General features: G+C 41.3%; 1 protein-coding gene across 6 annotated transcripts in view; it reads left to right on the top strand.

Moving 5' to 3' along the window:
- Sox6 (SRY-box 6) overlaps positions 1 to 23,924 on the top strand; it is a 556,070-nt gene that overhangs the window by 450,351 nt on the left and 81,795 nt on the right. For 4 of the 6 annotated variants that reach the window (XM_026781359.1, XM_026781360.1, XM_013347706.2 and 1 more), the window contains one exon: positions 198 to 320. The exons of the other annotated variants lie outside the window; for them this stretch is intronic. In XM_026781359.1, coding sequence (XP_026637160.1) covers positions 198 to 320 — 123 coding nt within the window. The remainder of the gene's footprint in view (positions 1 to 197; positions 321 to 23,924) is intronic. 6 annotated transcript variants of the gene reach the window in all.

Here is a 23,924-nt window from a genome sequence, read left to right as displayed (position 1 = left end):
AGGCATTCTCTTAAGTTAGAGACGGGGGAAGTCCTCTCTGGCTGCTCCTCTGCCCAGTTTCTGTACAACAGAGACTGGGTCTAGGCCTGCGTTCCATCTTTTGATGTGGTCTATACCCTGCATTGAATTCCATGTTGTCTCATGAGTTCTGACAATATGTTTTGTCTTTTTTTTTTTCTGAATATGCGATTAAACAGAAGGGTCATGTCTCCCACCCACAAACTAACCCAAGGCTAAAGGGCATAAGTGACCGTTTTGGCAGGAATTTGGACACCTTTGAACATGGTGGTGGCCACTCTTACAACCACAAACAGATTGAGGTATGAATGCTTCTGTTGGTGCTTCTTTGGGTGGGGGACTGGATGGTTCCAGCATATTCTAGCCTTTTGAAAAGTGACAAACAGCCTAAATGCTAAAGCTGGTCTCTTCTTCTTCATTCCTAAGGATGCTTTTCTTTTTTTCCTTTCCTTCAGAAAAAAAAAGGAAAACCTAACCCAAACCCCTTAAACTAGCTATGTTTTGCTATGTTTTTGTGAGTGGTTTCAAAGCTGTCTTTCCACACTCCTTCCAGTTCTTGTGTATGCTGTCATAATGTTTAACAAATACTTAAACTTTAAAGATCATTTTCCATTTGACCTTACAGTCCCCTGTAACCTTGATCAACTATGGTGCTGACTCTATAGTTCTACAGCTGAGGGGCAGAGAGATCCAGAGAGTCTACCACAGCTGTTAAATACTCTGGTGTTGGGGTGACTACCCACAGTTGCTTAACCCTGTCTGAGCTGGTTTCCTTAGTTTTCTCTGGTTGAAGTTGGGTGCCTGGGTCTGGCTGGGCTCACAAGTTTCTTAAATGCCCTTAAAGTGTTTAACTACCCAGAAAAATGCTCTTTTGTGTTGTTGGAAATTTATACCCTCTCTGTCTGTGTCCCTTTAGAAGACGACGTCCTTCTCTGCACAGGAACTCAGCCCTCCTCTCTGTAGTGCCACACTGGATCCCTCGATCCCTCTCCTGTATCAATCATTAGCGTCCCTCTCTGGGACTGTCAGATATTGGAGGGCTGCCAGGGAGCCACTGATTTTAAAAAAGATTAATTTTCTGGGTTAGATCAAATACCAAACTTTATATTCTAACACAGATGAGAACCTTTACCTAATTCTCTCCTCTAAAAACACTCATTGTATCTATGCTCAGCCCTTTGGTCCTGTCAGTGTAGATACATCAGTAATCTCTGACGTTAGATATGATTTCCTCTGCCACTTTTCAATCCACCTGTTTGGAAAATGACGAGGTGACCACACCTAAGAAGAAGGAGGACAAGATAAAAGGCCACCTTAAAATGTCCCAAAGACAAGCTGCAGTACTCTCTGTTACTTCCCAGTGATGGGCGCAGGAGGACTGGGGTTTCCACTCTGCCATGACTAGACTCAGATGGGCTCAACACCTGCTATCTTCTACACAGCCGGAAAAGAGTTCTTTCAAAGGCCTTCTGATGGCTATAGAAATGTACCATGTCTTTGTGAAAACCAGCTTGATCCAGAGAACTAAAGAGAAGTGTGTAGAGATTGGGGGCATCTGTGTGACGGTAGGTAGCAGGGTGACACACTCAAGACACAAAGCACAAGAGATTGGGAAAGCAGGTGACCTTGTCTCACTCTTTGTCTTTCAAAGGTCCTCTCTAGGGATATTGTGCTCTGAGCTTCCTCCTTCCTTTAGCTAGGTTTCCACCAAATCTCTCACGTTACCCCATGCTTCACCCCCTGATATCCCCCCTCACAGGCACAAATGCTTGTTGTGTCAGATCTGGCTTCTGGAACCCCTTTTGTCATACACAGGGGTACCATAGCTTTCCAGAGTCACAGAGGTGCTGACTGAGAAGCTGGGGAGATGTCACTTGTCTATCACTTTAATTGGGCCAGATAGCAAACTCATTCAATGCAAGAGCTTTTATAGCTTTGTAGTGTAAGTGTACCTGGTCTGAGAGTATCCTGAGATTTATTTGTACTATGTTCTCTTGCCTCCATTAAAAAATTTATTTACTTAATTTAAAAATTTTATGGTAAGTTGGTTGGTGGTGGTGCACACATTTTAATGTCAGTGCTCTGGAGGCAAAGATAGGTGGATCTCCCTGAGTTTGAGGCCAGCCTGGTCTACAAAGCTAGTTCCAGGACAGCTAGGACTACTCAGAAAAACCCTGTCTTGAAAAAAGAAAGTTAACTTATTGTAATGAACTCACAAATAAAAACATCACCTAGCTGGCTTAAGGAAGCCACTCCCAAACTCCCTGAGTCTCAGTGAACTTCACACAGTTACTTTGGCCATTTAAGCTTCAACTAGGGTTTTACACTTTCACTGTAAGCTAAGTGTTTATGTACTTAACCACCACAAAAAAAAAAGTACAACAAAGCTAAAACTAGAAAAACAACTAGTTTATATCCTCGAGGTTTCATAGGTCCTGTACCCTTTTGCCTGCGTTCTGTCTTTTCCTTGTTACCCAATATTACCTTCTCTTGGTTTTCTTTCTAAATGTTATACTGTATCCACATTTATAATTGTCTGTGTATAGAGGTGTATACCTCGTAGATTAAATCTGATTCTGAGAAAGGATATGTGGTTTTACCTTTCCATCAAAAATATTATTTTCCTGCATGTCTACAAACCTTGATGTTTATTTCTGTGCTGCCCTGGCTGCACTTGTGTGAGAGGCAGGTTTCCCAGGCTCCCTGGCTTGAGCATGGCGTATTTACCAGGATATCTTTAAACGCCACAGCAGAAACCTATATCTAAGCTGCTGGGCAGTACTGTTTAGAACAATATTAGACTATTTAGAGGAAAAACTTAATAACTTGCTTTATTACTGTTAAATCACTGCCTCTGTAAACCCAGGTTCTCTTCCTCTCTCTGACAGGCTAAAATGTCATGGTTCTGTCAATCATTGGGGTCATGATAAGCTGTGACAGTGCCTGCTCTCTGGGAGGAGCTCGCTAACAAACCGGCCCTCAGCCTACGCACACGCAAGACTCTTTCTCTACCCCTTGACTTTCCTTCAGAAGCTGTCATTTCAAATGTCAGTAAGTCTGCGCTTCAGCAGCACTAGCCACACCCTAAAGTCTGAAAGTTTGCATCCAGTGGAGAAAGGCATAAAAAACTGAATGACCTTCTGACATTAGCATATTCCAGTGAGTCTTAAATTAAGGAAGACACCGAAAGCTTTTCTGATCTAAGGCCTGGTTGTCTCTGCCTCAGGGGCACAATATCAGGAGAGAGGAGGCCAAAGGTGCTATTTTTAGTTAAACAGTTCAGCAGATGGAGGGACGAATGCTCATATATCTGAAGGCTGGGGGGCTTGAATCATTAATTTTGATAATGTATTTAACCCTGGGAACAATCGGAAACTGTAACTCTAAGGTTACAATGCTTTTGACCTTTCCAGAACAGAGGGCACTTTCCACGGTAAACAATATATTATATTGCTACTTACTCCGGGGCTCTCACCGTATACATTTCTGGACCACTTGCCATTTGCTTTCCGTAGCTGTGTTAGCACTGGTCCTTAAGTAAGTCAAAAAGAACGTTCAGAAAAGGGGACTAGAATAATGAGGCGGTCATGTAAATATGGCCTTTAAATAGACAGGATCTTAGATTCTGTCTGAAGAAAATACTGTCTCAGAACCTGACTTCTGGATTATATTTTTCATTTAAAAGTGTTTTCAGTGTATTGATTCATTTCATGTAGTAACTATCATTATGATAGATCCTAGGGTAATTTTGCTTTGTTTTGTGTTTAATTGGGAGCAATGTTGTCTCGTAGTTTCAGCTTATATTAAACACAATCTGGTCCCATGTGCAAAGTGGTACACCTGCCTCTTGCTGTCTTAGTAAATGACGCGTGCTTCTCTTCGGCGAATCCAGCAGTTAAACACCACACAGCTTAAGAATTTCTAATTAAAATATCTCCACATGTCAGCATATTGGTAATGTATTATTTTAATCCATTTATTTTGTTTATGAAACAGTGACATATGTTTAGATTGTGAAATATATGATCCTTAAAAATCATTTTATTGAAGAAAATTAATTCCTACAGTACTGTGTGGGTAATGTGTTCACTCACCCAGTCAGTCACTGGCAATGCTGCCAGTCTTGATGTCGAGTCGGCTCCCAGCTTCGGCATGCGCAGCCTTGAACCCTCACAGCTCTTTCCTTATCATGTTTTCCTTCCTTTTTTCTCACTTATGAATTTAAACCTGCTCTTCCACACACACTGCTGCATATATCTGTTACCCCTTTAAAAATATAGTGAATGGTGGGAGTGAATATTTATATAAAAGATTTTGAAGAGCAATGAAAATTAAAACCAGCTAGCTACCTTTTCAAAGTTCGACAGTAATTTGTTTGTCAGTGGGGAGATGCTTGGGTCAGCCCTGAGATAAAGTAACTGTCAGCAGTTATTCCTCCAAGACAAGTAATTTCCCTCAATGCATTGCTGACAGATTGCTCACTTCTCTGAATCACCAGAGGAAACAAACTTAATATTGTCACGGGCAGTTTCTGTCTTCATTAGCCCCCGAGAAGGATTTTCCAGCATTCCAAGCCCACCAAGCTTTAGTTGGACCATATTTTAACAAACTGGTTCTTATAGTGGTAGCATAGGTAGTAGCCTAAATGGAGGAATTGGGTGTGGAAATTCAAAAAAATATCAATAGAATTAGGTTTTCACGTTTGTTGGTTATTCTGAGTGGCTTAGGGGGAAAGTCTTACCAAGTTTATAAAGATGGAAGAGTACACTGAAGGTTTTTCTAAAATGAAAAGGAACACATTTGTTATTTAAACAACACTGTCAAATTCAGTGTTTCATGTGGAAAGAGAAGCAGTGTCCATTTGTGTGGAGAGTCTCCATTGCTAAATTAGCTCCAGCTTCATCTGTTGGCTGTTGTGTTTAAGGGCTCTCTGGCTGCTCCAGCCTCATCATGGGGATGGGGACAGTAGGGCAAGTTAACTTTGCTGGATGGGCTTGAAAGCTAAGACAGAATTATCAGAGAGAGGCAGTACTACCCACCCAGTGGAGAGAATGGGAATTGTTGACTCAGTTTGTCTTGAAGATATCAACCAAGGACCTGAGCTTCGAGGAGCAATACTTGCCTCTTAATCAGCCCACACTCACCCTCTCAGCTTCTTTTCTTGACTTTCAGGGGGCACGAAAACTTGAGAGAACCACAGCAGCTGGATTCAATGTGCTTGAGCTAAGAGAATCAGACCCTGAGCTCTAGTTCCTACCATGTCTTATTTGCTGTTTGCCCAGCACTGTTTCCAAAATGCTTTCTTTTGACAGCCTTTAAATAGTGAGAAAAGCATAATATATATTCTCAGGGTTGCCATGAATGGCACACAGGATCATGAAGTAACTACATACTTCCCCAAATGCTGGCAATGAAATAAAATTTTCCGACATTCTAAGTGCCTTAGAGTCATCTAACAGACAGGACTGCCAGGCACTGAACTCAGATTTAAGCTTTCTTTTCTTTCTTTTTGATGTGAAATCCCTTACATTTTCTGTCATTACATTTAATAAAACAAACAAGTGAATGAATGAATGAGTGAATTTTGTATTTGGTGGCATCAGGTCTAACCTTCTTCAAAGCCGTTCTAAAAAGGTTTGGTCTTTTGCTCTATCTGTAGGGAACATGAAAACAAAGCCTTCATTTCCAGATGACTCTTGAAGAAAACATGCATGTTCTTGGGGAATCCTGATGGAGGCTGGAGGAATACAAATAAGATCAAGGAAGCTGCTAGATACAGAGGCATTCTCCAGTCCTTGGGAATCTGACTAGTTACTGTGGTTGGCAAAGTAGAAATTTGTACTCTTCCCAGCGATGAGTAATCAAGCATTGAGTGAAAGTTTTCTTTTGGATTATTGATTTTTATTTACTTTTAAGGAAGTGCCTGAAGCTGAGAGAGTTGGCTCTTCTCTCACAGATTCTTTTGTTGGTATTTGAACTATGCCCTCAGAGATAGTTAGTAGAAGTCAGTACAATGAAAATGTAAAACCTGTGCAGTCTTTCCCTACTAATGTGAGGAGCCCCCCACCCCTGCAAGGAGTCACCCAGCTCCAGCCCCACCAGTCACTCCGCAATCAAGAAACTCTGCTATGCAAAAAATTGTCAGCCCTTACTTTTTTGGTGGCTTTTACAATCAATGATTTCAACCATCCATGGGGAGAAAATGTTTTGAAAACTGCATCTCTAATGAATGTGTACAGGTTACACATAATACAACAGAGCAAGTGTTTGCATAGCATTTACATTGCATTAGGTGTTGTACAGGATTTAGGGATAAGCTGAAGAACATAGAAAGATATGTAAAGGTTGCATGAAGGGTCCTGAGCATCCAGAGATTTGGATATCAAAGGGGTGAGAACAAATCCCCCACTGATACAGAGGTCCTTGCATGTAAGTAAACAGTGACAGATCTTCCATAATAGCATTGCTATCATTGTTTCACCAAATAAGCCTTGTAGCATCTTGGATTGGTAGTATCTACATATGTCTATACTGGAATTAGAGACACAGTATGACTAAGAGTGGGTCAGAAAGTTAGAAAGTAAGACATTCTGTGGCAGAAGAGGCCAGTGACAGGACAAGTAAGTACAGTCAATAGTTGGGAAATTTGTACTGGAAAATGGAGTCACAAGCTTATCTATCAGGTGACATGAGACTGATCAAGATCAACACATTTCTTAGTGGTATTTCAATAAGTGAAGAAGACTGAGAAGCTGGAGGGATGCAGAAATCTCCCTCCTAGACATAACCCAAGTGCACTGCAAAACTTCTTTCTTGCTGAGGGCTGGCATGTTTTGGCTAACCTCCCTGATCTACCTGTCTGCTTTACTCTGGGAACTTTATATGCTACTTGTCTGCAGCTGTGTAAGAATCCATCCAATTGTTATTTCCGGGAAGTTTTGTAACAGTTCACCTCTACATAATTGTTTGAAACCATCTCAGTTTATTTTGGCTAGTCTAGATTATAAGACTTGTGATAATGAGTTATAATTTTATATGATAGATTGATGGGTTGATAGACATAATGTTACTAACACAGTGTTCATTTTCAGTTCATTGTAAACATCTACTCTGTGCTACGTGCTATTTTATACATGTATAAAAAATAACCATTGTATGTTCAAATCTTCATAATTGGTGACAGTAGTAGTTAATACATCAAAATTTTGAGAGGAATAAGTGCTCTCTTCCCCAAGTCTTATAAACAGACACAATTCCATTATATCAATAAACAATTAATGTAGATATATCTAAAAAATTACCTTGTTTACTATACTAAAAGGAATGAAAGCTGAGTAGAACTAAATGTATTTTCTATGATTTCATCTTCTTCATCCATTGGTCAGGTGAATATTTAAGCTAGCAATCACAGTCACTAGAATTGGAGGCCCATGCTGCCTACACTGTCAGCAGTGCTGAGCTTGAAAAAAGCATCCAGATACCAGGTGGATGCCAGGAAGCCCCTGCCCTCACTGAGCTTGCATTCTGCTTGGACAGAGAGAAGATGGAGGAAATCATAGGACCCGGCTATCACTCACTGTGGCAGAAATATCCTTGTCCACCTATCTGCCCATGGGCAGATGGTTACAAATCAAGACCCATTTGAGTACTCTGTCCTCAGTTTGCTCTTCTCTGATCCTTAAAACTGCAAGTTTTAAACTAGCCAGCCAGTTCTGCTGCGAGCAGCCACAGCTCTCCCAATGGAACTGGGCAGAGTATGTGCTTAGCTTTCAATAAGGAGGTGTTAATTTTTACTTCGACAGCATATAAATCTGTAAGAGTGATATGAATATGGTCATTAGCTTTTACAGGGGATACTTTTTCCTTAGAGCCAATAGTATGAATGAGGCCATTCTTGGCAGAGGATCTGTATCTGGTATATTAAATAAATGATACAAAGGAAACCTGAATTCCTTTCTGATACAAAGCAAACAAAAGCTAATTATTAAAAACATTATTAAACAGAGCTAGGTGTAATGATGTATGTACATAAAAACATCAAGCTGAAACCTATCACTTGCATGCTAACTGTGCACTGACTGAATATTGTGATGCTATGCATGTGTACAGGTGTGTACACGAATATACTTACATAGTACCTAGTTTCCGACTTAAAAAGAAATTCATATTTAGCCTTTGTAAGAAATGTTTTTAACATTAACACTATATGTTTAAAAAAGAAATGAAAACTCGGGTAAACTAAATGACTTGGACCAGGTTCCTTACCTAGTGACAAGGTGGGACTCTAGTAGGTGATGGAGTGTATTTCAGAATTTATTCCTCAGCGAGGCTTCTTTGCTTTAGACTCAGATAACTGGTGGTGACATAGTAGGAAGCCCCATACTGCAGGATGCATAACCTTTTAGGAACTCCTTACACAACGTATTCCTTTCTTATGGTAGCATGTAAGTGAATGGAAGGTGATTTCATTACATCATAAAGGGGGAAAAATTTCAAAGTCAGTGTGGTCTTCTCCACACCCCCAAGAAGTTTATACCCTTTCTCAAATTCCCAGCCGTCTAGAAGAAGCGTCAAGCTGAAGAGAACTGAAGAGAACTGAAGAGAACTGAAGAGACTGGGAAGGATTGTGAGGGGACTCATCTTGCTCCTTAGCTTTCTTTTGTTGGAGAAAACGCTTTGCGTGCTTCTGCTATGCGCTGTTCTACCCTTTGGAGAGCCTGGGGCTGTCTTACAGTTTGAGAGTTTTGATGAGTCTCCTGGAGGAGCTGGGGACTGTGTCCTTGGCCATCCCTCCCTCGCGCAGCCCTCAGATTGTGTTCAGCAGGTTGCTCGCCCGCAGAGGAAGCAGATGTTTGACCATACTGGAGTGAGCGCCTGCTGCATGAGGAGCTGAGCATGCCTCCTGACATCTGGCTGTGGCTGGGTCGCCATGCCTGCCTGGGGCCAGGTGGCCTCAGGAGCCAGGGCGAGAGAGCACCGAGCCTTCGCTGCTCGTCAAGCAATTAGTGCACTGGAGCAGCGATAATGCTGTATTACCGCTTGGGCGCCTCTTTCCCTGGAAGCTCAGGACAATAGGAGAGTCAGAAAGGAGCGCTCGCAGTAAAGTCGCCTTCTGAGAAACAGGACTGATTATGGAGTATTAAAGAGCTTTACTTTAAACGATTTAATTTACAAATAGATCCAGACAGTGTATGAAACTTCCAGAACCATTAGTGAAGCAGCTGAAGAGTTTTCTAATTTAAAGTGGCCGGGACAGAAGCGCCGGTTCAGCAAGCTCCATTTTTAGAGTTTGGGCAACTTGTCCAGTTGATGCTGTAGACGACAGGGTGTCTGACACAAGGAGAAAATATGCTGATACTTGTGGTGCTGGGGAAATTTTTCTAACTTGAGGGAAAGTAGATTTGGTAGGTAAGAAGCCAGCTGGCTCGCATGGAGCTTTGACTTCATCCACGTGAAGTCTGCATTGGCTCCCGAATGCCGAAAGCGTCTGTTATGCCAATTTCCTTTATGATATGTGTTAGTTAAGCACAATGGATATGGAAATGGGGAGTTTAAAATGTGTTTTTCTATGAACAGTTGTCACATTATGTTGCCTTGCCTCTTACAATTTTTCGCCCGTAAGACCTCTGTGCTCTAGAGCCTTCTTAAAACAGATCACCACATCTGTGCCCCCAGGAATGTGTTGGGGAGGAACATTGTGTTGCTCTCGGTTAACCGCTCCCTTTCTATGTGATTTGTATTTAATTAACGCTGGTGAGAGTCTGGGGAAAGTGAGGGAGCTCCATTTTCCAAGTCTCACTCTGTTCAACTGGGAAAGAAATTTTAAAAAAGAAAGTCCTCTTTTCAGAATTTCTCTCTAACTAAGCTGTTTTGCAACGGGCCATTTAATGCTCAAAGGGACAAAGGTATTGCTTCACTGACTGAATTGTATCAAGCTCTTTCTCTGAGGCCCCGTTTCAAAACTCAGTAGGAAAAGTGCTTCAGCATGGCATCCCCAACGGATTATCACTTGATCTGCTTGAAGAGAAATGCAAGTAAATAAGGAATCAAACTTTAAAATAAAAGGAGAAATGCTGCCTATGGCATTCTTTCTGCTTCCAGTCTCAGCAGCTCAGCTCCACACCACAGAACAAGAAGACACCCTCCTGGAGGGGATGCTGCCACCTGCTTAAGACATCTTCCTTACATACAGGATGTGCTGGCTTCACACTCCAGGGACTGTCCCCACACAGTGTACAGTTGTGGAATTGGCTCAGACCTAGCACCAGAGCTCACAATAGAGAGGCCTTATTCAGGTAGTGGAGGCCTTCATATGGCTCCTTGGACGTAGGTGCCTCTGTTTCCCATCCATTTACCAGTGGTCTTCAAAAAACAACATTTAGGAGTTGCAGAACAAAATGGACCTCTAGAATTTCCCTCTATGAAGACACAACCTACTAGTTCTGCACCTCTATCTGCTGGGCTTTTGTGCCCTCTCTAGGAGACCTGAAGGTCACTATATATCAGTCAGGGCGAGTGACTCAAACTGTAGCATGTCACATTTTGTGTAGCAGCTGGTTTGCTCTCTCAAAAAAAAAAAAGAAAGAAAGAAAGAAAGAAAGAAAGAAAGAAAGAAAGAAAGAAAGAAAGACAAGCCATGAAAGTGTGCGAACAGGCTATGTCCTGCATGTGGAGCTCAGAGGAAGGTTTTGAGAGTTCTTTCCTTTTGTATTCCCACTGTGGCTCTTAAAGATTGATCTGACCCGGATTGCCAGGTTTGTGCAGCCGCTGCTGTACCCCTGGGCCATCTTGCCAGTTCTAGCTCGCTCTCTTCTCAAGCTTTCTGATCTATGACTTAGTGAGTAGCTTGGAGGTTTTGTGAAAGCAGCACCTCCTAGTTCCACACAATCCTCGACGGAACCAAGTGTCCACTGACTAACTTCCTCTAAACCCCGTTCTCCTCACCTGTGAAATGGGACTCCCATCTCCTACATGAGAATTAAAGGAAACCATAGGAGCACAAGGTCTGATACATGGTTGGGTGCTCACTATTCTTTGCCTCTGGGTCTTTGTACTTATATTGTAATCCACTTATTCATTTAACAAACATTTTTTTTTAATTAAATCACTGCTTGCCCCATTCACTCAGTTCTTATTGGCTAATTCTTACATATGAATTTAACCCATCTCCATTAATCTGTGTATCACCACATGGCAGTGGCTTACAGGCAAAGTTTCAGCATGTCTGTCTCTGGTGGCGGCTCTATGGCTTCTCTCTGACTCTCCCTCCTTTCTCCCAGCATTCAGTTTAGTTTTCCCAAACTAGCTCTATTCTTTTGCCCTATGACAGGCCCAAAACAGCTTCTTTATTAACCAATGGTATTTACAGCATACAGAGGGGAATCCCATATCACCTCCCCTTTTCTATTTAAATAAGGAAGATTTTAACTTTAACACAGAAAAATTACATACAATAAAATAGATATCAAGCAAGAATTACAGTTATCATATTTATATGTACTTTATCTTTTATCATATTTATGGAAAACTATAAATATTTATTCTTCAACTCCATCAAAGACTCCAGGAGGTTATAAAATGACCTAATGAAACAGGAAACATTTTTAAGTCGTGTCCGATGTCATTCAGTTAAACAAGCAGGCTAAGCAATTTCCTGCCTTCTTCTAGTCCAGGTGGGAAATCAAGCAATGAGCGGAAGTGAAGAGTGATGGGGGCAGAGAGCACAGGGTGTTCACTTGTTATGGGTGTTTGCCCACTTACAAAACTGTTTGAATCTAGGCACTGAAAAATATTTTCAGGTCATATCTGTATCTGATGCTTCTGACTTCAAAAATCATAAAGTTCCAACACGGTGCATTTTAGTAAAAATCACAGCCCATTGGCAATTAGAGTACTTTTTTGTTTGTTTGTTTGTTTGTTTTTCGAGACAGGGATTCTCTGTGGTTTTGGAGCCTGTCCTGGAACTAGCTCTGTAGACCAGTCTCGTCTCGAACTCACAGAGATCCGCCTGCCTCTGCCTCCCCAGTGCTGGGATTAAAGGCGTGCGCCACCACCGCCCGGCAGTACTTTTTTTTTTTTTTTAAGAAAAACCAAAGATGCAGAAAGAAAAAAAATTCACAAGTCATCAGTAAGATTGTTAAAGCCACAGATTTCCGTAGCTGGAAAGATAGGCCTTGAGTAGTCTCAACTGCCAAGCCCTACTTCTAGCCTGTTACTTGAACTTGAGAAAATTAACGTTCCCAATCCCCAAATGCTTCTGTTAAGTGGCTTTAGGGATGATGCTGGTGGGGATAAGAAAATTCCTGTGGAAAGTTCTTTGTACACTGCCAATGCTATATGAATCTTTTGATTTTATGGTTGAAGAAATTGAGGTTCAAAGAGCTAGACTAGCTTATCTAAAGCTGCAGTGCTTTATCAGGGGTCTGGGTGAAGGTACAGAGAAGTGCAGGTACCAATGCAACCATTGCTTCATATAAGCAAGTGTTGGCTGAATTGAGAAAGACAACCAAGAAGACAGTATATCTTATGTTGTTACCTATTTGGAGTGATATAGCTCCTAGGTGTGTGTGTGTGTGTGTGTGTGTGTGTGTGTGTGTGTGTGTGTGTGTGTATGCTTGCATGCTGTGGGGGAGAGTTTGCATTTGGTTCTACCGATCTAATTGTTTATCCATTAAAAATACCAAAATAAGACTCCGCTATAGTGCTGGTAGTCTTAATAAAGGATTATTTAGTTCACTTACACATTAATTTCCTAAATGTTTATTAAATGTCTACTACATAGTAAGCACCTTTTTCTGTTTGGGATATAGTAAGATCAATAAAACTCAACCTGTGCCCTCTGAGGGCTCATGACCTAGCAAGCAATATAATAATTGTTAAAATAGATATGTTCCCAGTTTGAAATCATTGTGAGAGGAGGAAGTACTTAGCGCTGCCTGGGGGAGTTCTGGCAGACTTCCTGGGTGAGATGCTGGCAGTATTGACTCCTGGAAAGAGAGTATGGGGAGAGAGGTGCAATGGCAGGAACCTGAAGAAGATGCCCAGACAAACAGAGCAGCAGGGCGACATGCGGACAATAGCAGCAGGCAGCGTGGCACCTTTAGAAGTATTTGGTCTAGGTGGAGTGTGCAGGAGCAATCAGAGGTGAGACTGGAGAGGTCAGCATGGGGTCAGAGAACAGCATGTCTTTCACTCAATGTGAGGGGATCAGCAATGCCTATAGTAGATGTGATTTTACTCACACCAGAAACACTGAAACAGTATAAAGTCTACTGAACAACTTTAGTGAGTGCTATTCCTCTATTAATTTGATCTCTAGTTTTCATTTCCCATTATACTGGATTTAATAGTTAGGGGACTGTGTTTTGTAAAATTGATAGTCCCTTCAGAACAATGGTGCCCTGTGGCAAGTGACACTGTACAAATAGTGTAAGGATACACGCTGAATAAACAGCACTGGGGAAGATTGACACAAAGCCAGGGTCCAACCATTTCCTGGGGATTTGGGGAAATCCCATAATCTGCAGTTTGTGCTCAACCCAATCAAACTGCTTCTCAGTGAGCAGGCCTGGATACTCTTATTCCACTCAACATGTAACAAGAAGTTAAATCTGGAGAGAAAGGCTACGGTTCTTCTCATTGTTAACATGCTGTAACTCTGCCCCTTTCTGGAGTAATAAAATGTTCCTTGGCAGAGGTCAGGATCTCTGTCACTGACTTATTTAACAGATCCTCCTAACATCTGTCCTGCAGACTGCGTACTTTATTAGCAGACAAGAGACCCAGCAGCCGCAGCCTGCTGTGTACCTTTTCCACATCCACACAGCTGTGGATTAACTCGGACTCACCAGAAGAAGATCAACCAGAAGGGACAGTAACGGTATTGGCTGATTCTAAAAAGGCAGGAAGAAAGAGCAGAAACAAATGTTGCCTGAGAACCATTCAGTGTTTTTAGGGTGACAATTAGCAGTCTGTTTGAAAAGAAATAAAAGCAGCTATTTAAAAAAAGGGGGGGTGGTCTATTCATATCTGTGTGGGAACCTAATCAGGCTCTGTTTTCCAACGTCGATGACTCTGCGTCATACCAGGTCTGCAACAAGAATGTGCCTTTTGTGCGCCGATAATGTGGAAATGATAAAACTTCCTTGAAGAGACATACGTGTTTATGTCACGAGGTGCCTTACTTGACAAAATGCTTTGTTCTTCTCATACTTTTCACACAGCATTTCATGCTGAGATGAGGCTGAAAGTCTCTGGTTAGCTAGAACTTGCTGCTGAAGTCAGACAGCCACTTTGTTTGGTGATTGGTCTTTCTGTGCTGTAGATTATCACACTGCATATAAGGAACGACAGAAAGAAATGCTGATGTGAATCCCTGACCCAAGGCAGGCACAACACTGAGAGATTTTTCCTTCAAAGAGCTGCACAGAGACATAAATATTCCATGGTCCGTTGGAAAGATGCTGTCTTAACAAACCAAAGTTGTGATTTGACATCAGGAGTAGAGTTTTCTGGATGTGATACAGTAGCTTAGAAGAGATGTTAGAGTCAGAATGCCCGCAGAGTGTGAGGGCTTTGAATGTTTGACGTCTTCTCCTGTTCCAAGAAAAGGCAGTGACGACACTGAACAGAGGGGAGGGGAACGTTTATAAATCTCGCCACATTGACCCTTAGCATGAACATCTTATTTCTGTAGTGTGCAGCCTCCCAATATGGCCCCAAGGATTGGGCAGGGAAGAGACATTACTAAACACAGCCAAGGCGTGTTGCAGGGATTGGGCTCATTCTGTTCATGGTGATCTTTTACCTTTTAACTAACAAAGGGCCTATGTCTGGGCTTTACTGGAGCAAAGCTCAGCTAAGTGCCCTTAGTGGAAACCGCTTTCTGCTGTGGTCTTTCTGTCCTTTGTGAGTGACTAGTTGGACTGTCCTTCTGTCCTTTGTGAGTGACTAGTTAGACTAGTGTTTTTCTCCTGGTTTGTTGTTTGCTTGTTTTCAGTTTTGATATCTCATCCCTCCTCCCGCACCGTGTTAGGGATTAAATCCCTAGGCAAGTATCCTGCTACCACCGAACTACATTCCCAACCAATAATGCCCTCTCTCCTCCTCCCTCTTTTCCTCTCTCCCTTCCTTTTTCTCCCCACCCACCTCACCTCTGGCTTTCTGCATGCCAAGATAGTTCAGTTTACTGCAGACATAACCTGTGGAGAATGTTCTGCCTGAGTCTCCACTTCCCACCTCTGAGAGACAAATGGCTTTTTGAAGATCACAGTTAGTGAGCAGAGGGATGACTAAAGGAGGTGGGCTCTGATGGCAATGACATCCTGCTGCTGAGAGCAACTTCAGCAATCTAACTTTTCTACATTTCACAGCCAACCTCTGGGTAGCTATCCTCGTTAGTCTGCTGTAAGAAATGCTCAAATCTCTCAGTGTCTACTGACAGGAAAGCAAGTTGTGTGCTGTTATCCACCATGTGAATGGTTTTTCACTATGACCACCACATACAAGGTATTCCCTCTCTGCTAATTAGAGAGTAAACCATGGGTATAGCTGCAAGGTGCAGTTGGCATATTTACATACTACAAAATATGACAAAGTTCTCCAGTTGGCAATAGTAATAATTTGCTGTTTGAATAGTGACAGCGGAATTGGCCCTGAAATAGGGCAAAACATTCACTCAAATTTAAAGAAAGTATAGAAGAAAATATGAGGAAATTAAGAGAATATTTTACATTATTCCTCACCGTTTACCTGACTTCTTACAGGTGAGCTCAGTCTACATCCCTTTCTCCTTCAATAGTTCTAAAAATGCAAATTTTAGTTTAGTATTAATATAAAATGGATTTTTAATAAATCTGTGGGTTTTAGTATAGGTGTGGATTGTGTTTACTAGCATGAGTCTGCTCAGTCTTCCAAAGTCTGCCGAGAAATAAAAAAAAAGTTCATCATGAAACTCGCACAATGTTTTACATACTAAATACCCATTTCCAATTAGCAGCATTTCTTCTGTTCAATAACTAACACAGAAAGATACCATTTAGAAAATGTTGTATTTTCATGCAATTTTTGTTTCTCATATATATTTTTAACAATTTAAATATTTTTATTTAGTTACATAGTAACCCATATTTGTCTTCATTCAGTATTGGCCTGGAAGCTTCATTAAAGATGGAATTTGAAGAACATCGAAGCCAGGCAGTTGTAGAATATTTTTCAAGCAACAACAGCTGGTTCCTTGGCAATCATTGTGGGCCCAGGCAAGACAGCCTGGCCTCTCTCCAGATTCCCATGTTGGTACTACTGAGAAATTTCCAGGCCAGCCATGTTGTTTTAACATGGTATTTCCTAGAAACCCAGAAACGCAGTGTTGGATCCAAAGTCCATTTCATAACATGTAAGACACACAGGATGCGTCCTTCTGTCTGTCTGACACATTCCCCTTTCTCTGGTGCCTGGTACAACTTACTCCTACCACCCTGGATTCTGTGATTCCTAAGGGCACCTTTGTCACAGGCCTGCATCCACATATTGTCTCACACTGAGTTCTGTGCCCAGCATTCCTCTTGAGTTTTCCATTTTTTTCTGTTCAATACTATAACCACCAAGCATGCTGACACACCCAGTTTTTTTTTTAAATATATTTCATAGTAAGTAACACAGCAGGATTGTCCAGATGGATGCTTGTTTGTCCGTCTGTTCCCTGTCCCTCCCTACCAGAGCACTCCTCACTTGTGTTTTTCTAAAATCTACTAGTACCCATAGAGCCACACACAACAACAAATAATTTTTGGATAAATGGATTATGGGATGAATGACTTTATTGTATGTTTACAAAGAAACTGTACTCTCAAATATTAGTAAACTCACATTTATACCAAACAACACATATGCTAAAAAATACAGATCCATGTGTGCGAATTAATGTTTATGTTTCAAACCCAAACTTCTGACTCATGAATGAGTCTTTCTATCCTTTTGATGGAGTCGAGATGCACGAGCCTGGGGTTTTGCTCATGAACTCTGGCTTTGTGATTAGAAAGCCACAGGGGTATTACTGCGTTCAGAAAAATGGATCTCTCAGCAGCGCTTGCTCAGCTCTTGGGAATGGGCATGGAGCGGCTTGCTTCTAAAATGGTGGTTTCCTCTTTGAATATCTTGTTTGAGAATGGACTCACCAGTTGTTTTAGTGACTTGATTTTATTTTGTAAATAAGGCATTGTATATCGATGTATTTTCTTTAGCATCACGAAAGAAAAGAGAAGAGATGGGGGAGGGGGGTTTGCTTATTCTTAGCAATTGTACCACACAGCATATGTAGCCCAATGTAACCTGTGCAATAGGAGAATGTATCTCAGTTGATTATTGTTGTAGCAAAGCATTGGAAGTTCTGCTATCCGATGGAGTCTGGTTTTAAAAAGGTGTCCTGAGCTCCTCTTGTATTCTCTTTCCTTCTTATGGTCTCTCTTCGCCTCCACACCCAACACATTGCCTGCCCCGTTTGTTGTGAGTCAAGTCAGAGAAGCAGACAGGAGGACTCCAGTGGGGCTGCTCTTCGCATTCTTTCCTCTGCTGACCTTCCTGAGTTGCCTGCAGGAAGTAGTGAATCAAATGCAACAAGCCCTGTTTTCCAGCGCCTTACAGTAACTTACTTGTTCTATTTTGCTTTAGGCTATTATAGAAAGACCAAGTAAAGTCTCAGGTCTACTCTTACTCGAGACACATTTTCACCCCTTTATCTATAATTGCATAAGCTTTAGTTTTAAAAATCTGAAAATACCTTAACATGATTATAATTACCTTAACCTAATTACTGTGGTGGCACTTTTAAATATGTACATTTAAAAACAAATATTAAAAAAACGTTCTCTAAAACAAATTAATTCGATATCCACAGAGTAACTCTCAAGTATTTTCAGGATAAAATTATCTCTGATGAAATGTACAAATTCTGTTTGCAGCCCATGCCCTAAGGGAACAGAGGACATGGAAGCACAAGCACATATGAAGGTGGTTGGGGAAGACCATGAACCTGAGTCTGGATTTTACTCTTCCTGCTGCTTGACAGCTGGTGTTTTTAAGCAGACCACTTTTATACTCTGGACTTGAGATTTGCTCAGGTGTGCAGAGGAGAGACTAGAGGATGATACTTACGGTGATTGTGCTAATATCACAGTGCCCAGTGTTTCTGGGTAAGAATGAACATGTATGTCCAGAGCTTCAGTAAGACAGAAACAAAGATGGCGTCTGTATTTGAGATTCCTTTTGGGACATGTCTTAGTTAAGGTTTCTATTGCTGCAATGAAACACCATGACCAAAAAAGCAAGTTGGGAGGGAAAAGGGTTTTTGAATTACATTTTAGCATTGCTGTTTATTATTGAAGGAAGTCAGGACAGGAACTCAAACAGGCAGGATCTCGGATGTAGGAGCTAATGCAGAGGCTATGGAGAAGTGCTGCTCAGTGCCTTGCTTCCCATGGCTTGCTCACCTTCTTATAGAACCCAGGACCACCAGGCCAGGGATGGCACCACCCACCATGGACTGGGCCCGCCCCATTCATCACTAGCTAGAGCTAAAGGAGGCATTTCCTCCACTGAGGCTCCTTCCTCTGATGACTTCATGTCGAGTTGACACATAAAACCAGCCAGTACAGAGAGGAAAAGTGAAATGGAGAAAAGGCTGTTGGCAGAAATGGTAGCAATCCCAAGACGACACCAAATGGAAATGAAAGGGTTTAACGGCCAAGTGTGAGCAGGGCTGCTATTAAATGCCAGACATTGTCTTGTATACCAGGAAGGTAGATTAAAGGAGACATTGTCTTGTATACTAGGAAGGTAGATTAAAGGAGACCCAGTCATTCTCTTCTTGAAGAGCTGGAAATTTTGCATAAAAGAAAGACATGGAGAAAATAAAGGGAAGTCCACAAAGTATTGAGGTTTGAGGGGTGTATGTGTTGGGGCAGACGGGAGAACAGGTTTCACAGAGAACCACACTTTGTTTTGAGATGCAGAGGTAGGTAGAATTATGACATACCCATGTGGATGGGGGAGAGCTCATGGGCTCCACCCCTAGATGAAGAGCAACAGGCAGTTCAGGACTACTGAGAGAAGGAAATTTGGTCACACCCTACAGGGACGAGCCCCTTAAATGGTTGTTCAATACCAAGTGATCAGCCCTGAAAACCATATACAGACAAGAAACACTAAATGGAATCAGCAGGTTGTATGTATGCATTTATTCACACACACACATACACTTCAATAATGATTGAAGAAAAAGAGGCCATGAATGTGAAAGGGAGCTAGGGGAAAGTTATGGAAGGAGTTGAAGGGAGGAAGGGAGGAAATGATGTAATTGTAATTTAATTAAAAATGGAAAAAAAGAAAGGCAAAGAGTGTAGGATAAAAGTGTGCAGGAAGGCAAGGCTGACTTGGCAGTGAACTCAGTACATAGAATGAAAGCTGCCTGACCCCCCTATTCCTTCTTTCACCTTCTAGCCCCACTGGCAGGGTTCTTTGGCCTCAAATATTAATGGACTAGCCACACACAAGTTCCTTCTGTATTGAAAACAGGGACTTCATTTCTGTCCTTCCAGAAAACCGCAGCTGTATTTCCTGGATCATTCTGTTGACATTGAAGGTTTATGAGAAGTAAAAGTATTTGTAAACCTTTCAAGTAATTATTTTTAAACTCTCCCTTTGCCCCTCCTTCAGTCAGAAATGACTGCTACTGGCGTATTTTCCTCTCTGCTAAACAAGCACTAAATCAGGTTTCTTAATTGCCTGCCTCTGTTTCCACCTCTTCACAGCTGAACTTGTCCAGTTTTACAGCATGGTTTCCTGGGTAGGCAGAGGAACCCAGGGGATGCCTAGAGAACTGAGCTAGGCTTGGGGCATCAGCCAGGTAAAGAATGTCACTTCCTTCTGGATGCGTCCCTCTCCTCCCCCACTTGTTACTTCCCACTTCTGTTGTCCTCTTGAGCATTGCGTAACACACCAGGGTGGAATCTGTTAACCTGGGTCTGCACTAGGCCTGGGCTCTAGGTATTAATGGGCATAAATAAGCAAGTAAGAGTTAAATCTGTTGCTAGTAACGGTGGTATGTGGTTTTGTTGGACAGCGTATGCCTTCCCTTCCTTTCATCATTAGCGACCAGTAGGCAGCATATGCTTGAAGAATTTTCTTTTTGTTTTGAGACAGATGTGAGCAGGGCACTCTTTGTCCTTATTAGATGAAATGGCATGCAAGGAGACTCTGCTCCAAAGAGAATTCAGAATGTATAAAGTTATGCTGTGATTTTTGTGCTGATTTTCCATTTTTGGAAAATACTTGGGGTTGTTTACCCTGTCTATTGAGTCCCCCTGTTTCTACCAACATTCTGCATGGTTCTACTCTCTGATCTGTCAGTCTGTTGAACTAAGGGGTTCTAGGTCTTTTATTGAGGCTTAGATTGTTTGAAGAGGGATTTGTCTAGATGATGCTGGCTGGTGGTACTGTTAACTTTTCTCTCACTATTTGGGGACTGTGGAATGCCATTTATAAAGGAGTAGTATCAGCTATCTAGAGGTGTTGTTGACTGCTTGAGAACTCGGACCAGTGGGCACATCAAAATCTTTCTTCTCCTTCTACAATGATCCTTGTTTTTTGGCTAAGAACCAGATATGGGTTTCACTGTGAGTCACTGTTTAATTATTTAAAACGATTTGATTTTAAAAGAAGAAATGGGATTAAAGGTGATGCTGGATAGCACAGATAACTATTTTTCCTATCTAATTATAATGAAGATTAAATAAGGCAATAAATTCAAATATTTAGCACTGTACCTTAGTTTAGTATTCAGTGTGTAGTTGCTGAATTACCTTGTGGATGAATGGGAGAGATCTGTAGGTGCCCAGCAGAATAGTTACGTGAAAATGATGTGACTATGGTTGAAAAAAAGCCTGGTGCTCCCTCTCTGTGGTCTTCTCTACTGGAGATCTTACATGATACAGAATGTTTTTTATATGATAAATGTAGATTCATCATGTTGCCACTCATATAGTTTGGCATCATTTTAGCTGTTTTGGGTACAAAGCACAAGGGTGGTGGCATGACTCTGACAAATTACATCAGTCAGTGCGTGTCCCAGAAGATTCTCAAGCATTTGGCCTTAAGACTGAGTTAGACTGGTAAAAGCCATTGCCTTGTGTGGAGTCTGCACAGACTTGCTTTTGAAAATATCACTAGAACACAGAGATAAGAAAGGCCTTCCTCTGGCTGGTCCTGAGATCCAGAGAGCTCCGTTAGAGGTATGTAGTTTGTAGGTTTGTGCACTCCTCAGAGGATTTTCTTAATCCATTTGTGTTAAAGGTTGATGAGTGGCTAGTAATCACATGGAAAAGATGCTGACTTCTCTTTCTAAGTCCCTGTCTTCAGAGATAAATTCTAGGATTATTAATGTAGCCTGGCACTGGGCTGCCTATTTATATTCCCACAGAAAGTCATATGCTGAAAGCCTTAATCCCCACACAATGATGTCAGAAAACCAACCTACAGGAAGTGATTGGCTCATGAGTAAGGAGCCCTCATAAAAGGAGTCCCAAAGAGAGAACTTACTTTTTCTACCATGGAAGGCAGAGTGAGAGGATAATCTTCTAGAAGGAAGCGGGTCCCTACCATATGTGGAGACCTCCTGTGCTTTGGCCTTGGGCATCCCTGCCTTAGGAGCTGTGAGAAATTCATTTCTTTTATTCCGTCAGCCCACTCATGTTTTATTGTGGACCAAGGCAAGCCTGCAGCCACCTGCACCACCAGCCTGTCATGCACTGGGCAGCCCTGACACGTGGTCTTTAAGTTCCTCCACAGCTTGCCGTTGTTTCCACCCCAGAGATAGAGTGCTCAATGTTTTTCATTCTAGAGGGCTTCCTGTCAATCTTTCTCCCTGGGAGCCTTTTTTACTTACATAAAACATGTCTTCCTTGGAGATGCTGTGCTGATCCTCCAGAAGTTTCAAGTGCCTCTGTTAGGGAGTTTCTTGAAATCTTGAAATCTGCTTGTGTTTTTCAGTGGTTTCTAACTTTAACTTTACGAGCCTGTCTAGGCAGCTGTGTTGTATTAGTTTCTTATGAAATCAGGTGTTGTTTCTGAGTGTCTTGTTGACGCATTTCTGATGTTTAGTACAAGGCTTAATTAATAAGTATGGAGTAAAGTTTGGTCAATGAACAATTAATCGATGCTGGAAATATGTTTGGAAGGTGCAAGGATTGATCACATAACCAGTGTCTACTTCCAGTGACATTCTGGTAACTAGGAGGTTCCTCTAGCTCTAGGAATAAACAGTATGGCCTTGGGAAATAATTCAGCTCATTTGAACCTTGCTTAACCAGTAGAATGACGATGTCAGGCTAGTTTAAGCAATATGCCCCTTCAAGGCTCTGTGTGTCATTGCTCCACTTACCCAAGTTCCAATGCTAAGTATGATGTTTAAACCTCTGCTAGTAAGGATGGAGCAGTTTTAACAATAAAGTTAAAAATAATTTTTAATACACTATAAAATATAAGCACTTTTATAATTTTGAAAAGTTCAAGTAGGTTCAATTTTATGTGCATGTCTTTTGTACATATTGTGGCTGAAAAAGTATTTCACTATCCCTCCAAAAAATCACTAAGCATTTTACAAAATTGCAATGGAAAAAAAAATCTGCATTTACCAAAAAGTCTTCACCAAGTTGAAATATTTATGGGACTTTTACTCAACCTGTGGTCCACTTTTCTGTATTGCTAATTTCTCAGACCTCAGCTGTGTGTGGTTCACAGTCATCCCTAGACTGTGAACTCTGGCCTGAGAACCCTGCATGGAGTGAAATTCTTATAAACCATATGAGCTACATAATCAGAATCTGACCCTCTCCTTCCGAACCCTCTAGTCTGCAAAGAGATTTTTTAACTAGAGCTATATCATTAGAATAACTAGTATTTTTTTATTCTCCCCCCAAAAAGACGCAATACCAGAAAAATGTCAGAGTTCTTTGTAAATATATGAAAAAGGAAGGCCTGGTGCTCTTCCTTAGTTATGCTCCATCTGTTATCTGTGTGACGAACTTTGGCAGCACACCTCAGTGGAGCTAGTAGTTCTTTAATGCCTAGTAAATATGCTATCAAATTACTTTATTTTTTGTTTGTTTGTTGTTGTTGTTGTTTTATAAAGCCAGTTTTAAAATACACATTTTTGTTAAACAAAATAGTTTTTAAAATTTATGTTTTAATCAGTACTTAGGTTGGTATATAAAGTAATGGATCCCTTTGAGACCTGTTCATACCTCTGTGACTTAAATTTCATTTTCCTTCTTTTCCCTTTCCTCTCCCTCTACTCATGTAAAACAATATAACTTAGCAAAGACTGAGTGTATATTCCCTTGGCTTTATATTTTTTAGAATTCTACATTATTACATTTTTCATGAAATATAATAAATATAGCTGAGTGTGACTTTGTCTCATTTGCAGCAGCTCTTCAGTGATCTATGTAGTATGTCAATTCAAAAATAATCCTTGGGTACTTGTTACTCCTGAGCTGCCGTCATTAGTGTCAGGCATTCAACAAAAAATAGATCTCTCATGTCTTCAGGAAGTTTGCAGTCTGTCAAGGATAGGAAGCAACACATGCTTGACCAACACAAGTTTCTGAAGTGATGGACACCACAGGAATGCTGCCAGTCAAAGGTTGGAGAGCTCCATTTTACACCTCCAGGGCTGAATGCTTGGGCCTTTGGATCCTCCACTCCCAGTGCAGAGCCTTGCATGCAGAATGCATTCAGCCAACAGTAGCTTAGAAAGTGAACTCTGAAATTGCTTTGTAAATACATGCCTATTTGATAAATTGCATTCTTATTATCTAAATCAAATCTAAAATCTCCAATTTGAAGGTGATAAT

Source organism: Microtus ochrogaster, chromosome 8 (genome assembly GCF_000317375.1).
Source record: "Microtus ochrogaster isolate Prairie Vole_2 chromosome 8, MicOch1.0, whole genome shotgun sequence".
Lineage (NCBI taxonomy): Eukaryota > Metazoa > Chordata > Mammalia > Rodentia > Cricetidae > Microtus > Microtus ochrogaster.
Note: the sequence above shows the minus strand (reverse complement) of the source record. Positions and strands in the feature narration are given on the sequence as shown.